This window comes from Budorcas taxicolor, chromosome 21 (genome assembly GCF_023091745.1).
Source record: "Budorcas taxicolor isolate Tak-1 chromosome 21, Takin1.1, whole genome shotgun sequence".
NCBI lineage: Eukaryota > Metazoa > Chordata > Mammalia > Artiodactyla > Bovidae > Budorcas > Budorcas taxicolor.
In genome coordinates, this window is record NC_068930.1 from 9,646,934 (window position 1) to 9,665,203 (window position 18,270).

An 18,270-nucleotide genomic window follows, 5' to 3' on the forward strand; every position below is an offset into this window, starting at 1 on the left:
TGAGGTTTGACAGAAAACAGCAAAATTCTGTAAAGCAAATATCCTTCAATTAAAAAAAAAAAAAAAAAGAGGGTGCCAACAAATAGGCTTTTGCTGAAAGGAAAAAACAACCCAAACATAAGTAAGAAAATAATGTCAGCATTATTGTTGTAAAGTAATACCCACAAAAAGCAAGGGTAAGGCAATGTGAAATATTTCATAAGTGATGTCATTTAATCATATAAGAATTAGATAGAAGACACTATTTAAAAATAAACTACTAATGAGTGGGAAAAAGGAGCATTAACCTGTCCAAACAGACTAAGTCCTGCACACTCTCTAACAGACGGGCCCCTACCCTAGCAACAAGAGTTACCCAGACATACTGTTCTCTCATGTAACCACTCAGGCTTAAAAGACCAGGGAGAACTCCTGGAAGAACCAAGCTCTGTAAATGTGAGCTTGAGCAGCCAGCTGAAGCCATGGTATCCTTACCACCACAGTGTCCAGCTCACAGCATGTCTGCTGACTAACTGGACAGAATAATAACTGAGTGGATCCATTATTCTGAGCTATTTGGAAATAACTCCAATGGCTTTTTAATAGTGGAAACAGAAAAAGGAATCCCAAAATTCATATTGTCCCACAAAAGATCTGAATGCTAAACAAATCTTGAGGAAAAAACCCATAACTGAAGGCATCATACTTCTTGATTTCAAAGTATTCTACAGTAATCAAAATAGGATGGTACTGGTATAAAGACAGATGTATAGACCAATGGAACAGAGTAGAGAGCCTGGAAATAAACCCACACACAGGCAGTCAACTGATCTTCCACAAGGAAGCCAACAATATACAATGGGAAAGGACAGTCTCTTCGAGAAATAGCATGGGAAAACTGGACATCTACATGCAGAAGAATGAAAGCGTACCCTTATCCTACAGCATACACAAAAACCAACTCAAAATGAACTAAAAACCTAAACATAAGACCTGTAACTATAAAACCTCTAGAAGAAAACAGTGGAAAAGCCCCTTGACATTGGTCTTTGCTATGACACCAAAGGCACAAACAACAGAAATAGGCAAGAGGGACTACATCAAACTAAAAAGCTTCCAAGCAGCAAAGTAAACAACCAGCAAAAGGAAAATGCAACCTGCAGAATGGAGATAATATTTGCAAACCCTGTATTTAATCATGGACTGATCTAAAGTATATCAGGAACTCCTATAACTCAATAGCAAAAAAAAACTCAATCTGATTTAAAAATAGACATTTTCCCAAAGAAGACACAGAGACAGCCAATAAGCACATGAAAAGGCTCTCAACATCACAAATTATCAGAGAAATGCAGATCAAAATCACAATGAGACATCCCCTCATGCCTGTCAGGATGGCTGCTCTAAAAAAAAAAAAAATACAATAAGTAAGTGTTGGCAAGGATGGAGAGAAACTGGAATCCTTATACATGTTGGGGGGAATGTAAAATGCTGCAGTCGCTATGGAATACAGTTTCTCAAAAAATTAAAAAATAGAATGAACATATCCAGCAACCCCACTTCTGAGTATATATCCAGAAGATTTAAAGTCAGAGTCTCAAAGAAGTATCTGCACTCCCATGTTCACAATATCCAAAACATGGAAACAACCTAAATGTCTATCAATAGATGAATGGATAAAGAAAATATGGAATGCACATACAATAGAGGGCTTCCCAGGTAGCTCAAACGGTCAAGAATCCGCCTGGAATGCAGGAGACCGGGGTTCAATCCCTGGATTGGGAAGATCCCCTGGAGGAGGGCATGGCAACCCACTCCAGTATTCCTGCCTGGAGAATCCCCCATGGACAGAGGAGCCTGGCTACAGTCCATGGGGTTTCAAAGAGTTGGACATGATTGAGCAACTAAGACACACACACACACACACACACACACACACACACACTGGCATATTAGTCAGCTTTAAAAAAGAAGTCCTGCTCTTTGCAACAACATAGATGAACCTGGAAGATAATATGGTAGGGGAAGTAGGCCTGTTATAGGACAAATACTGCATGATTCCACTTACGTGAGATATCTAAAATGGTCAAACTCAGAAGCAGAATGGTGAGTTACCAGGGACTATGGGAGGGAGAAGCAGGAGTTGTGTTCAGTGGGTGCAGTTTCAGTTATGCAGGATGAGTAAGTTCTAGCGAGCTGCTGTATAATACAGTACCTACAGTTAATACTGTATGGTACACTTATACATTTGCTAAGAAGGTAGATTTCATGTTAAATGCTCTTACCCTGATTAAAAAAAAAAAAGGAATAGGAAGCATCAAGAATCTGGATCCTCAGTTAAGAAGTCAACTAAGAGATATTCTACTTTAACCTAAATAATATTATAAGAGGTGTCATTTCCAGTGGCAGTACTTCCATCTGATACACTTCCTTTTGCAGACTTCTTTTTTCTAATTTTGTTTCAATGATAATGTATGACTTGAAAAAATTTATTTTGTTTCCCCTGCAAATAAATAAATAAGTAAAAAAGAAACCATTGGTCAGCTAATGTTTTAATAATTGAACATCATTTTTAACTTTTAAAGCAACACCAGTTTGTTGCAAAAATTCAACACTACTCAAAGAAAACCAGTGCTTTGGTGAGCCATCAAGACTTTTCCTACATATTCAAACAATTTAAACCACACACACACACATGCACACACACACACACACACACACACGCACACTTATATGTATTTATATATATACCCATGGCTGACAAAAATTGGGTATCACGACTTCCCTGGTGGCTCAGATGGTTAAGCGTCTGTCTACAATGTGGGAGACCCGGGTTCGATCCCTGGGTCGGGAAGATCCCCTGGAGAAGGAAATGGCAATCCACCCCAGTACTATTGCCTGGAAAATCCCATGGACAGAAGAGCCTGGTAGGCTACAGCCCATGGGGTCGCAAAGAGTCGGACACGACTGAGCGACTTTACCTTACCTTACCTTATGTAACCTGTTTAAAAACATTTTTAACTTAAAAATTGCTAGCAGAATCTTTCCTTTTCTTTTTTAACCTTATAAAGTTTCAAGCAAAAGGTTTTCTTAAGTCCCTTCCCTGGTGGCTCAGATGGTAAAGCGTCTGCCTACAATGCGGGAGACCTGGGTTCGATCCCTGGGTTGGGAATTTCCCCTGGAGAAGGAAATGGCAACCCACTCCAGTACTCTTACCCAGAAAATCCCATGGACGGAGGAGCCTGGTAGGCTACAGTCCATGGGGTCGCAAAGAGTCGGACACGACTGAGGTTGTTTGTTAGTAGCTATATACTGGGTTTCCCTTGTGGCTCAGCTGGTCAAGAATCCACCTGCAATGTGGGAGACCTGGGTTCGATCCCTGGGCTGGGAAGATCCCCTGGAAAAGGGAAAGGCTACCCACTCTAGTATTCTGGCCTGGAGAATTCCGTGGACTGTATTGTTCATGGGGTCGCCAAGAGTCAGACACGACTGAGCAACTCTCACTTTCTTTTCACTTTAGCTATACACTACTTTTTATTATTATTTTGTATATTTATAAAAACACATCCTTACTGAGAATATTCATATGATTCTATAGTATACAGAATTGAAACTTAAAGTCCCCACCTGACTACTCCATAACCCTACAATCTTCCCTTTCAAGGTGATCACAGTTTACAATTAGATTTACATCCTGTGGGATTTCTTAGTGCACACACACACATGCATATATACACATATATATTTTTCAGAAGTATTTTGTGCAGAATATTAGAGTTTATCTTCATTTTATGAGCTGTATTTCAAAATTTCTTTGTAGGTAGTGATTTATCCAGTAGCTATTAATAATTATAGCATAGTGTCTAAAACACAGATTTGAAGCCAGACTGCTAAATGGATCAAATCCCAGCTGTGCTGTGAGGTCCCGGCCCAGGTTCTAACCTTCCTGAGACCCAGTTCCACACCCTCCTACCCCCATAACATGGGGATTATATTAGGTTGAACCATATGGAAGGCATGATTCTCCTAATAATAGTACCTATCTTACAGTATTAAGTAACATAGCTCAACTTCCACCTGGGTCTCCTGACCCCCTAATGCTTATGAGTTCTTTCATTCCAGCCCCAGGGATTTACTGTACCAGAGCACAGATGTCACATGTGTGACACACCAACACCAAAGCATACACTGTTAGTATCTGTTATGGACCAGATTTAATCAAGTGACATGGAAAGGAACACTGGGGTTCTGGGCAGTTTCTGTCTCAAAACATTCTGGTGATCTAACTGAGACCTTTTGAATGTGTATGGTGGTGAATTTTCTTATCAACTTGACTTGACTTGACTCAGTTATTTGGTCAAACACCAGTCTAGATGTTGCTGTGAAGGTATTTTTCAGATGTAGCAGCAGCTGCAGCTTAGTTGCTCAGTCATGTCCAACTCTTTGTGACCCCATGGACTGTAGCCCACCACGTTCCTCTGTCCATGGGGATTCTCCAGGCAAGAATATTGGAGTGGGTTGCCCTGCCCTCCTCCATGGGATCTTCCTGACACAGGGATCGAACCCAGGCATCGCAGGTGGATTCTTTACCGTCTGAGCCACCAGGGAAGCCCTTTATGACATTTAAATTAGCAGACTTTGAGTAAAGCAGATAATGCTCCATAGTGTAGGTGGGCCTCATCCGATCAGTTTTAGAGCAAAGACGCACAAGGACTTTTCCTGAAGACAGCTACATAGAAACCCTACCTGAGTTTCTAGCCTGCTGCCCTGTGAAATTCAGACTCAAGGTTGCAGCATCAACTCTTTCCTGAATTGCCAGCCTGCCAGCCTGCCCTGTGGTTTTGGACTTGCCAGCTACCAAATCACGTGAGCCAATTCCTTAAAAGCAATCAATTTCTGCCTATATTTATTATTTACAGATATAGATACATGTTCTGTTTCTCTGGAGACTGCTAACTAATACAAATTCAGCTACTGGTAAGGGAAGCTGCTGTAACAAACATTTAAAAATCTAGATGTGACTTTGAAATTAAGCAGTAGAGGCTAGAAGAGTTTTGCCTTGTGGAGACTACTGGTAGAAATATAGACATTAAAGAATATCAGGTGAGGGCTTACAAATGAAAGAGGAAAACTACAGAAAAGGGGCTTCCCAGGTGGCTCCATCATAAAAAATCTGCCTGCCAAGCAGGAGATGTAGGAGACATGGGTTCAATCCCTGAGTGGAAAGATCCCCTAGAGGAGGAAATGGCAACCCACTCCAATATTCTTGCCTGGAAAAATCCTATGAAATGTAGGCTATAGCAAAAGCTTCTACTGTCTTAGACAACACATATATTGTCGTGAACAGGATGTTGCTGGAAATAGGAGGTATTAGACAAAAATGAGGAATGTGTTATTATAAAATGAAAGAAAGATCATCATCGTTAGAAAGCACAGAGGACTCAACTGAATTGTGTTATGCTGAATGAAAACAGAACTTGTAAGTGATCATCTTGGGTACAGGCATACCTCAGATATACTGCAGGTTAAGTTCCAAACCACCACAATAAAGCAAATGGTGTAATGAAGCAAGTCACACAAATTGTTTGGTTTCCCAGTGTATATAAAAGTTATTTTTACACTATAATGTAGTCGAAAGTATGCAAAACCATTATGTTTTAAAAAACCAATGTGTATACCTTAATTTAAAAGTATCGCTGAAAAATGCTAACCGTCATCCGAGCCTTCAGCGAGTAGTAGGAGTAACATCAAAGATCACTGATGACAGACCCACTATCACAAGTATAAAAATAATGAAAAAGTTCCAAGTGAGAATTACCAAATGTGACACAAAGATAGGAAGTGAGCGAACACTGTTAGAGAAATGGAACCAATAGGCTTTTTTGATGCAGAGTTGACACAAACTTTCAATTTGTAAAAACTGCACTATCTGTGAAGTGTAGTAAAATGAAGCACAAAAAGATGAGGTACGCCTATATTTAGCTGAGGAGGTTTCTAAGCAAATTCCTGAAGGCATGGCCTGGTTTCTCTTTGCTGCTCACAGTAAAATGTGAGAGGAGGGAGATAAATTCAGGGAGCTGTTCAGCAAAAAGGAATCAGAACTTGAAGATTTGGGAAATTCCCAGGCTACCTGCAAAAAATGAGAAAGCATGTTCTGGAGAAAACACCAAGGGTATAGCTAGACAACCTTTAAAAGATTAGGCATGAGACTTGTGATCTGTTCAACCATTTCAGCAGAAATGCTGACAGCTTGGAGGGGACAGAGATGCAAAAGGGTAAAGAAATGCTGTCAGACTTCTGGGATTCCACAGGCAGGAAACAAGCTGTCAAGTAAAGGGAAGAATAACCCTGGGGATGGGGTCACCTCTCCAATTCCAGAGGGTGGGGTAACTTCCTTGGTTTTAGAGAGCAGGGCCCTCACTCAGGGCTAAGGAGGTGAGGCCACTTCACCAGAGGGTCTAAAGGACAGAGCGTCTAACCAGAGGATTATTCTCAAGTATTAAAATCTAATGGAATTTGTCTTTCTAGGTTTTGGACTTTTCTGAAACTCATGATCTCTTTTTCTCCTTTCTGTAATGTAAATGTCTATCTTATGCCTGTCCCAACCATCGTATACTGAAAGAAGATAACCAGTCTGGTTTTACAGATTCATAGATGAGGAGTTCTGTCCCATGGTGAGTTATGCTTGAGTTTTATTTATACCTGATTTAGATACTTAAGATTAGATTTTGAATTCAAGAGTTGATGCTGGAATAGGTTAGCATTTGGGGAGTGTTGGGATGGAATGAATTTATTATGTGTGTGAGAAGAACATGAATTTCTGGAGGACAGACTGTTATGGGTTGAATTGTATCCCCCTAAATTCACATGTTAAAGTCCTAATCCCTAAAACCCCAGAATGTGACTGCTATCAACTGAATTGTGTCCCCCCATCCTGCCACTGATTCATATGTTTAAACCCTAATCTCCAGTGTGATGGTATTTGGATATGGGGCTTTGGGAGATATCAGGCTTAGATGAGTTCATAATGGTGGGGTCCTGATGATAGGATTAGTGCCCCTATAAGATGAGACACCAGAGACCGTGTGCATGTGTGTGATCATATTCTCTGCCACTCGAGGCAGCAAGAAAATGGCTAAATTCAAACCAGGAAGAGAGCCCTCAGCACAACCTAACCATATACACCCTGATTTCACACTTCAGCTTCTGTGTGAGACTGAATTTCTGTTGTTTAAGCCAGCCTATGGTATTTTGTTTGTTTGTATGGTGACCCTAGCAGAATAAAACAATAACCTTATTTGGAAACAGGGTCATTGCTGGTATAATGAGGTAAGTTAGGATGAGGTCATCAGGAAGGGCCCTAATGCGATGTCACTGGTGTCCTTATAAACATTTGGACACCAAGACAGACTCACACATAAGTAAGACAATGTGAAGAGAAGGGAGATGATGGCTATCTACAAGGTTTAGACCCTTCTGTCACAGCCTTCAGAAGGAACCAATCCTTTCACATCTCTAGCCTTCAGATCTCTGAGACAACATCTACAGCAGATCTTTTGTCAGACAGTTCTGTGGTATTCTGTTGAGGCATCTGTAGGAAATGAATAAAACACCCTTGCAAAACCTTGATTAGCCGGATTTCCTACTGGGAAATACAAAATTTATAAGGCTCATACACATGTGGGAAAAGCCAGACATATGTTCTAGGAATAAATAATCCTCTGAGTTGACATTCTCCATTTTAACAAATGAACAGTAATTTGGGGAAATGAAAACTTGCTATGCCTATTGTGATCAAAAGTTATGAACACACTAGCTATTATTCTCTCTATAGATATTTGAAGATTTTGGTATTTACTGTTTATGCAAAATACTGCAATTTCTTTTTACTTGACTCTGTATTAAACTTAGGTTGGAACTAATACTTGTATGAGACTTGGTATTTTAGAAGCATATTCAATATATTCCTTTAAAATGATGCCAAATATCCACATTAATTTACATATTGGCTGATACGCTGATTTATTTTATGACAAGCAATGTACACTGAACTGAATATATTAGAAAACTTAAAAACAATATTGTCAAGACCTTTTAGAATTTATGATATTAAAAATATTGATTTATTTTTAGCAATAAGCTATTGAGATTCAAGTATTTTGTTTTCAGTTATAAAAGAAAGTACTTTAAAGACTATGTTAGGAAATGAATTCAAAGCTTTTAATATACTCTCCATAGCAACATGGGAAGGAGCAAAGTCCAGTGGATCAAATGAAATATACAAATTCTAAAATTCAAATCTTAGCATTAACTCACCACAGAAAGCCATGCTTGTACCTTGGTATTTCAGTTTTTGCTATAAACATAGGCACTTCTGGCATAGATTAACAAAAGGGCATTGCCTATGATCTATGTATTTGATACACTCATTTTACTAAACTAGCAATATTATATTTATGTTCTCAAGCAATATAAGATATTCATACTGGTTGAAGCAGAGAAACAAGTAGCAGTAAATAGAATATGCAAATACTTATCGAATAAGTTTCCCAAATTTTATGTAAAGATAACACAAAAATGACTTCATTTGAAGGATCTACTTTATTTTCACAAATTAATTACCATGATGAAATGAAAATTTAGCTTTTAAATCGGTATTTAGGATTTTATCAGCTGCTAACAGAGCATCCTTGCCATACTGCACTGTTTTCATTTTTACATTTTTTGTAAGGAAATGTCCTCTACAGGAAGCTGTGCAACAACAATGCAGAAGGATTTTACTACAGTTTAATGAATTTAAGATTTTCCTATAATGATATCTTACTAATATAAACATCATTTGCTAAAGACATATACACAAAATAAATTTTTAAGTTTTTGAGCTACAAAAAGATATCACAGTTAACAGTTACTCAATATGTATTACATGCCAGGTACCATCCTGGGCTCTTTATATAAAATAATCTCATTTAATCCTCACAATGAGCTTTTAAATAGATATGATTACTAAGTTCATTTTACTGATGAAAAGATGAAGCTCAGAAATGTTACATCAATTTGCCCAAGATCTCCCAGGGAAGGAGTCAGAATCATGGCCGGTGACTTGATCAATATATTCCCTACTGCTTCTTACAGATGTGCCTATTTCATTTGTTAATATTACTCATGTAGTTAACACTCAAATCCTGACTCCATCCTTTCAGCTCTGATCAGAAGGAGGAGATTAGCAAGGTTTGGAGGAGGGCTTCTGGAGGCAGGCACGGTAAAGAAGCAGGAAACTAAAAATACAGAAAGTTGAAACAAGAACTGAAAGTATAGCAAAACAGGATTATTCAGGTAAGAAAAAAGACAAATGCAGTTTGGGGAAGGAGTGGGTAGAGAGATGGAAAGGTAACTACCATTTGCTGAGCACCCATTATGTGCCAGGTGTCTGCCTTCATCGTCTGCTGATCCTCAGATGCCCTGCCCAGCAGGCTGTTCCAGCTCCATTCTGAGGCTCTGAGAGGTGCAGTACCCTGCCCACGCTTGCTCTCATTCTACAAAAATGATTATAAAGGAAACGCTTCTGGGACTGAATAGGGGTAACAAGTTTTCCTGAAAAATGTACTAACCCAAAATACCACATTTGAGGATAAAGTGAGGTATTATAGCATCTTTTTTTTTTCAACTTTGAAAAATGCGAACTTAGAAGATCCTAAATTTAGAAAATCTATAAGCTGAGGCAGGACTAATGGAAGATTTTTCATTTCATGTCCTATTTTTAATTGTCTGGTATTCTTTTTTAAACTACCAGTATGGAGTTTTTTATTTAGTTAACATTCTTTGCAAATTCAAGGCACTGTGCCAAGAAACAGAGTGGCAAGAGAATGCCATTTGGAAGTGTTAGAAATTCAAAACAGAAACACACACACAATGTTCAGCCACACACTTTCAGTTAGCAATGTGAGTTAAATAGAAGGGCTGGGCTGGACCCATTATATAACAAATATTTTGTTCTTACACTCCTGCCTAAAGACTATTGTGAATAGGGGAACAGCAGGAAAACACTTCTCCAAAGAATGAGCTACTCTAAACAACATATACAATAAAACCATTCTTCACAAGACCAAAAATGTAATGAAGGGAAGCCCAGTTTTCTTATTATACTGAAAATGTGCGCTTGTTTCATTTAGTTGTATGGCAGGAAGCACTCTAGGCCCCTTTCAAGCTGCTGACTGGACAGCACTTTCTACGTGTGCCCTCCACCCCTCCCCACATTCCCACCCCTCGCCCAGGTATAAGCCCTGGTGCCCACTTAGGCATGATTACCCCTGGTGCAGCCCTGCCATTGGCGTCTCTCTCAAGGGAAAGAGCTTGGGGTAGACAATCGTAAACATGGGCTCGCTGCACCGGTGGCAGTGCCCCAGGGGGCAGTGCAGCAGCTCCAGGAGACTTCTGGGTAACGAGACTGGAGACAGAAAGTCCAGATCTGGAACACAAGAGAGAAATCACACACGAACAGAAAATGAGACATCCTTGAGCGGGGCTTCTTATAATACATCTCACTGTTAACACGTAAATTCGGTTAGTGAAAAGTACTGTAGGTGGAAAGTTTTGTTATCTGATAGGCACTGAATGAAAACATAACATTATTTGGAAATGAAAGATTTTTTTTATACTTTAGACACTAAGAGAAACCCTAAGTCTATTCTTTGAAGAGCAACCTGAGCTGTCCTGAGGTGGAAGCAAGGAAAGAATAAGGCCAAATATTCTTTAAGAACAAAGACCAGAAAGGCTGTTGGGTTTACCCAGAGAGGGTCTGCAAACTACTGTAAGACCAAATAAAAAAAGGTCTGTGACTGAAGACTGAAACAGACTTTCATTAAGTTCCTCCTAAATCTACTGGGGATTTAGAATGTTTCAAGCTAAATTACACTTACTGAAAAGAATGAAAAGGGGAAACAAAGAAATCAAAGAAAACGAAAAATAATGATTCCCTGTCTCCCTCTATGAGCTGTCATTAATAAAAATGGGATGTTTTTTCCTTAGTTTACTCTGAGCACACAAAAGAAATGTTTAAAGCAAAATATCCTAGGCGTCTGGGCAATCCTGAACACAAATGTACCCTGGATTGCTACTGACAGTGAACACCAGGAGAGAGAGAAATAGTCATGATGAGGTGACACCTAAAATTCACTGAATCATCTTTGGGAAGGAAATACAAATTATCTTACTATCTTCTGTATCTGTCCAGATTTTTCAATAACCATTTTGAAAAATGTAATTTGTTCATAGGTGAATAATTTCAGTTTTCTGTTCAGTTTTTGAAAACAATACATTCCTGGGAGGTTAATGTTAGATGTCTTTGTACGAACTTTTCTTTTTTTAAAGCAAGGACAAAACATTTAGCAGTTTTAAAAACACTTGAAATGTATTTTCTCATTAACATTGCCTAGTGCTTTTTTTTTTCTTCTTTTTTTAGGAGAAGGCAATGGTACCCCAATCCAGTACTCTTGCCTGGAAAATCCCATGGATGGAGGAGCCTGGTAGGCTGCAGTCCGTGGGGTCGCGAAGAGTTGGACGCAACTGAGCGACCTCACTTTCACTTTTCGCTTTCATGCACTGGAGAAGGAAATGGCAACCCACTCCAGTGTTCTTGCCTGGAGAATCCCAGGGACAAGGGGAGCCTTGTGGGCTGCCATCTATGGGGTCGCACAGAGTTGGATACGACTGAAGTGACTTAGCAGCAGCAGCAGCAGTGCTTTTTTAAAGCATCTCAGGTCCACTCCACATCACCTAAGACATATATACACTACTAAAGACTTTCCAAACCAAGAGTTGGCATCCTGTGGTAACACTGCCACAGGGTCCTGGAATTAATTTTCCTTTACATATATAAATTTCTCAGATGTGAGGAGGGTGCAAGGCAAAAGCCTGCTATGTTGGAAGAAGTACCAACTTTGCTTTAGGGGTAAGATCTTTGCACATTTTTTTTTTTTATGGGAGAAAGTACCAATGCCAGTCTTCTCACTTCTACCAAATATGTGTTCTCGAAAACCAATTTCTTTCAATTTCAACCACATAGTTTAACCTGTAACCTGTTCTTTTGACTGAACACCATATCTAGCGAACGCTTCTCTGTGTCTGTAGGGGTTGCTAAAGGGATCAGTGTTGACAAAATATTAAACTTTTCTCTTACAAAAAATGTCCCATTGCACAACTGAGCAAATGTACTTAATGCCACTGAACTGAGCACGTAAAGGTGGTAAATTTTATGTTGGGTACATCTTACCACAATTTTGAAAGTGAACATCAAAATAGCACAAAACACAATCCCTAAGCTCACTGAATAAGAAGTAGGGGAAAAAAGAAAAGTGAGGTCCCATGTACCTTTTAGAGAAGCGTGGTAGGTGTGATGCAGAGTCCTCATGGCCAGCTCCTGCAGAGGCAGGACATGATCCTTCTCTGTCCCTATGGCCTTCACCTCAGCAGGGAGGAAAACGGTTAGTTGCCCCGATGAAAAGGAAAGCAGCTTCACCTCAGAAACTTGAATGGGAGCACCACAGCTACAGAAAGACACACATTCACAGTGGTGTTAGCCAAAAGGAAATGACTATATGTGCCAATAAAAATGTGTTAATCAAAATATACATTTAGAATTTTAAGACACTGCGGAATTGCCAAAATTCTTTTCAAAGTGAACAGATGCTATCTTGGGTTCCTTAATAAAATCTGGCACAGAAATTTAGACTCATCATTTGGAACTCAGCTAAAATCTTCACTGAGGTCCAGGCATTGCCAGTAAGGACAAACTTGGAAGGAATTTCCTTCGTCGGGTCTACACAATTTGCTTAGTAAGCTCCATTTATCCTCATTTTCTTACCCTTTCTAAGTTTATGTTTATTGAAATTTTCAAAATTGAAAGGAACAAAGAGAACTCTGTTAAGTTATAATACCTTGGTTTAACAGAATTTTTGTGTGCGGAAAACACCCAACAAAGTAAACAGATTTTTAATGGTAGCAGATAACTTCCATAAACTTGTGGAGAAAATATTCTTGGCAGGGTGTACTGAATAAGCCAAATCACACACTATTCCCTACAGCCATGCATAACCAGAAGGCAGAGACACTGCTGTTCCTTTAGCTTTACAGGGTTACTAAAACTCAGGAGTCCAATCTCTTCCCATTTCCTGTCTGAGATCACCAGGTTACCTAAACACCTCAACACCTTTCTTCTCTAATGACAAACAGGTGCCAACAAACCTTAACTCTCCAGACACAATAGGAGGTACTCTCGATGCTCGTCTAGAGACAGGCAATGAAGAAGGTACAGTACTGGAAGACAGAAGCCCTTGGCTTATTTGTTCACTATAAGTTCCTACATTTACTCATTCCTTTCATCAGAAAATGGGCTTCCCGGGTAGCGCTAGTGGTAAAGAATCCGCCTGCCAATGCAGGAGATGTAAGAGACGTGGGTTCAATCCCTGGGTCAGGAAGATCCTCTGGAGGAGGGCATGGCAACCCACTTTAGTATTCGTGCCTGGAGAATCCCATAGACAGAGGAGCCTGGCGGGCTACAGTTCACGGGGCAGCAAAGAGTCAGATACTAGAGTGACTAGGCACTATTTCATCAGAAAATATTCCCAGGAAACTTACTATACACAAGTCAAGATACTCAAATTAATAAAAAAAAATGACTTCCTTCCCTTGAAAAATGTAATAATTACGATATAATTAACAATATAATTATTCTAATATTGGGTCAGAGAAGATGGAGGAACTGACTTTGTCTAGGGAATTAGAGAAGGTTCTACAGAGAAGAGAGTATCTGACCTAGAACTCAATTAATTTTACTCAGTTTTTCCACTCAGCTCAACAAAAAGAACCTCAGGAGGCCACACTGGCCTTCCTACTAGGCAAAACCTGTATCTCAAAAGGAAGCATTTTTTCAAACTCTAACAGTATAGTTTGGCTTTGCCTTCTTCAACAGCATGACAAATTCTGTGTCTGGCTCTTTTTGTCAACATTATCTTCCTGGGATACACCCATGCTACTGAGTGTACTATAGTTTATTCATTTTCATTGCTGTGTAGTACTGGTAAATGTATGGGCTGTTTCCAGGGCTGGGCTATATGAACATTGTTGTATGTATTATTTGATACACATGAGCATGAAATTCTGTTAGGTACATACTTAAGATCAGAATTGAGCTTATTATACTGAGGAGAGATGGACAATTAAAAGATACACGTATGCTAAAACAAGAGTGAAGAGGGGAGTGAGAGCTATACCATTTCAGATAACATAATCAAAGTCTTTCTGAAAAGGTGACATTTGAGCAGAGACTTGACTGAAGAGAAGAATTAACTCAGTCACAGCCTGGTAGGCACCTTAACTTGAGGACAGGGAACTAAGAGTTCAGGGTGCCCAAAACAGTAAGAGTTCACAGGACAGAGAACCTTAGGGGAGAGAGATATAATGTACAGAGAGAGAACTCTGGAGAGTTGCAGAAGGCCCTCTTGGAATATTCAGATGAGTACTGATCAGCACATGCAAGGTAACTACCTGAGGCTGGAAAAAGGAAGAGGTGAAAAGATTAAGGCTAACAGTGCCCCAGCAATCCCACACGGCTGGAAATGGCTCCTGCTCTTATCAGGTAGACTTAAACATCAACAATTCAAGGGACCCTGAGCAGAATCTTATCTCAGGAGCAGTGAGTAATTAGTGCTAGACTGAACACCATTCCATTCCCACCCAACAAATCCTTAATAGCCATATCTGAAAGATTAAACTGTTTCCAGTTAACTTAAATGCATCCCAGGACATATATTAAGAATAGTTACATGAAATCAAAAATATTCTGCACTCAATCAACATCATAAATTTCACACTACATGGCATCCAACCAAAAATGACATACAATGAGGGAAAAAAAACCACATGACTGAAACAACCAAGATAGATATTAAAACTGACAGAAAAGGTCATTATATCAATAGAAGAAAGATGTGTTGCATCCATAGCTCTCACCTAAAGCAACCAGAAATAAGACAGTAAAGTAAGCCCTAAGTAAATAAAAGAAATAATAAAGAGCATCAAGATAATCAATAACATAGAAAACAGTAATAGAGATAAATCAATGAAAACAGAAAAGCTGGAACTTTGAGAACATTAATAAACTCAAAAAACCTCTAACTAGACTAATCAGAGAGAAGACATAAATTACCAATATTAATATGAGGAAGACATTGCCCAGTTTCTACAGATAATAAAAGGGTAAGAAGCAACTTTATACTAATACAAAGTTTTGAAGGACAAAAATTAGCAAAGCTCACTCAAGATCTACAGAAGCTGAACAGCCCTACATTTATGAATGAAGTTGAACTCGTAGTTGAAAGACTGGAATACTTCTCAATTCATTCTCTGAAGCTATCATTATCCTGACACCAAAACCAAATGGACACATAACAAGAAAAGAGAAGCAATTAGTATCACACATAGACATAGACGGAAAAAGTTAAACAGAAGTTTAGCAAATTTAATTTAACAATGTATAAAGTCGTTATGATCAAATGAAGTTTACGTAATCAAGATTGTATTAATCTTAAGGAAATAATGTAATTCACTATATTAAAGCCTAAAAAGGAAAAACAATATAATCACTTCAAAAGATGTGGAGAAAGGGTCTAACAAAATTCAACATGCATCTGTAATTTAAAAACTCTCAGCAAACTAGGAATAAAGAGCTTCTAACCAGTACAATAAAGTAAAAAAAGAAATAAAAGGCAACCAGATTTGAAAGGAAGAAGTAAAACTATCTTTTTTCCCAGAAGACATGGCTGTATGTAGAAAGTCTGATATAGTCCTTAACAAACCTGCTGGAACTAATAAGTGAGCTTGTTAAGTTTGGAGGATACAAGATCAGTTATAGGAAATTATATTTCTATTGGTTACAATAATCAATCGGAAATTAATAAAAACTTTGAACACCATATATAATACTATTTGAAATATGAAATACTTGGGGGTAAATCTGAAACAAAAACAGGGTCTGAGACATATACACAGAACCCTACAAAAAATGCAGAGTAATTAAGACATTTATTGTGATCATAGGCTAGGAGACATAATATTGTTAAGATGTTAATTCTGCTCAAATTGATCTATAGACACAACGCAATTAAAACTACAGGCCTTTAAAAATATATATAAATTGAAACTTTGATTCTAAAATTTATATAGAAATGCGAAACAGCTAGAACAGTAAAAAAATTTTTTTAATTTAAAGACTTAAAATTGCTTGGTAATCAAAGCAATGTATTATTGGTGCCAAAACAGGCAAACAGGTCAACAGAGAAGACAAGGTATCCAGAGACAGACCCATACATACATGGACAACTAATTTCCAACTAAGGTACAAAGGAAATACAGTGGAGAAAGGCTAGTATTTTACACAAATGGTATTTGAACAACTGTATATCCATATGTAAAAAATAGGAACTTCCAGACTGAGATGAGTACACAAAAGTTATCATGGAAATGTTTTATAAGAAGTTAAATAAAAGTGCAGATTTGAGAGAAAAAAAATTTTTAAAAATAGGACCTTCTACCATACCTTGTACCATATACAAAAATTAACTCAAAATGAATTACAGACCTAAATGTAAATCTAATTCATTAAAAATTCTAGAAGACAACATAGGAGAAAACTTTAGTGATTTGGATTATAATAAACTGTGAAAAATTCTGAAAGAGATGGGCATACCAGACCACCTGACCTGCCTCTTGAGAAATCTGTATGCAGGTCAGGAGCAACAGTTAGAATTGGACATGGAACAACAGACTGGTTCCAAATAGGACAAGGAGTACATCAAGGCTGTATATTGTCACCCTGCTTATTTAACTTATATGCAGAGTACGTCATGAGAAACGCTGGGCTGGAGGAAGCACAAGCTGGAATCAAGATTGCTGAGAGAAATATCAATAACCTCAGATATGCAGATGACACAACCCTTATGGCAGAAAGTGAAGAAGAACTAAAGAGCCTCTTCATGAAAGTGAAAGAGGAGAGTGAAAAAGTTGGCTTAAAGCTCAACATTCAGAAAACGAAGATCATGGCATCCGGTCCCATCACTTCATGGCAAACAAATGGGGAAACAGTGGCTGACTTTATTTTTCTGGGCTCCAAAATCACTGCACATGGTGACTGCAGCCATGAAATTAAAAGACGCTTACTCCTTGGAAGGAAAGTTATGACCAACATAACTTTAGACAGCATATTCAAAAGCAGAGACATTACTTTGTCAACAAAGGTCCATCTAGTCAAGGCTTGTCAACAAAGGTCCGTCTAGTCAAGGCTATGGTTTTTCCAGTGGTCATGTATGGATGTGAGAGTTGGGACTATAAAGAAATCTGAGCGCAGAAGAATTGATGGTTTTGAACTGTGGTGTTGGAGAAGACTCTTGAGAGTCCCTTGAACTGCAAGGAGATCCAACCAGTCCATCCTAAAGGAGATCAGTTCTGGGTGTTCACTGGAAGGACTGATGTTGAAGCTGAAACTCCAATACTTTGGCTACCCGACGCGAAGAGCTGACTCATTGGAAAAGACCCTGATGCTGGGAAAGATTGAGGGCAGGAGGAGAAGGGGACGACGGAGGATGAGACTGTTGGATGGCATCACCGATTCAATAGACATGGGTTTGGGTAGACTCTGGGAGTTGGTGATGGACAGGGAGGCCTGGTGTGCTGTGGTTCATGGGGTCGCAAAGAGTCAGATGTGACTGAGCGACTGAACTGAACTGAAAAGCAAGATCCATAAAGGAACAAATTGATAAGTTGGACTTTATAAAAATAATAACTGTCTGCTCTCCATAAGGCCTTGTGAAAAAAAATGTCAGTTCTGGACTGAGAAAAGACACTTGTGAAACAAATAAATACAATAAAGGACTTTTGTCCAGACTCTAAGAGAATTTTCAAAACTCAGTCATAACACAAACACCCAAGGGAAAAAATGGGAGAAAGACTTTAGACACTATATCAAAGCAGATATCTGGATGGCAAATAAAACATAAAAAGATGCACACCTTTATTCACTAGGGAAATGAAATTTTAAAATATAATGGAAATATCATTACACACCTAGGATAAAACCTAAAAGACTTACTATTCCAAGTATTAGCAAAAATATGTAAGAACTGAAAATCTCCTTTATTATGGGGGGAATGTAGAATGGTACAGTTGTTTTTTAAGTTTGCCAGTTCTTTCAAAATTAAACATATATGTACTATATGATCCAAATACTCCACTCCTAAG

At 38.6% G+C, this 18,270-nt stretch overlaps 1 protein-coding gene across 4 annotated transcripts in view; it reads right to left on the bottom strand.

Moving 5' to 3' along the window:
• Positions 1-18,270, bottom strand: part of LRRC28 (leucine rich repeat containing 28) — a 200,620-nt gene that overhangs the window by 25,858 nt on the left and 156,492 nt on the right. For 2 of the 4 annotated variants that reach the window (XM_052659597.1, XM_052659595.1), the window contains 3 exons: positions 12,349-12,524; positions 10,288-10,447; positions 9,378-9,515 (listed from right to left, as the gene is read on the bottom strand). In XM_052659597.1, the coding sequence (XP_052515557.1) occupies positions 9,416-9,515; positions 10,288-10,447; positions 12,349-12,524 (436 nt within the window). In that variant the 3' untranslated portion in view covers positions 9,378-9,415. The remainder of the gene's footprint in view (positions 1-9,377; positions 9,516-10,287; positions 10,448-12,348; positions 12,525-18,270) is intronic. The other 2 variants (XM_052659598.1, XM_052659596.1) reach the window with 1 other exon arrangement.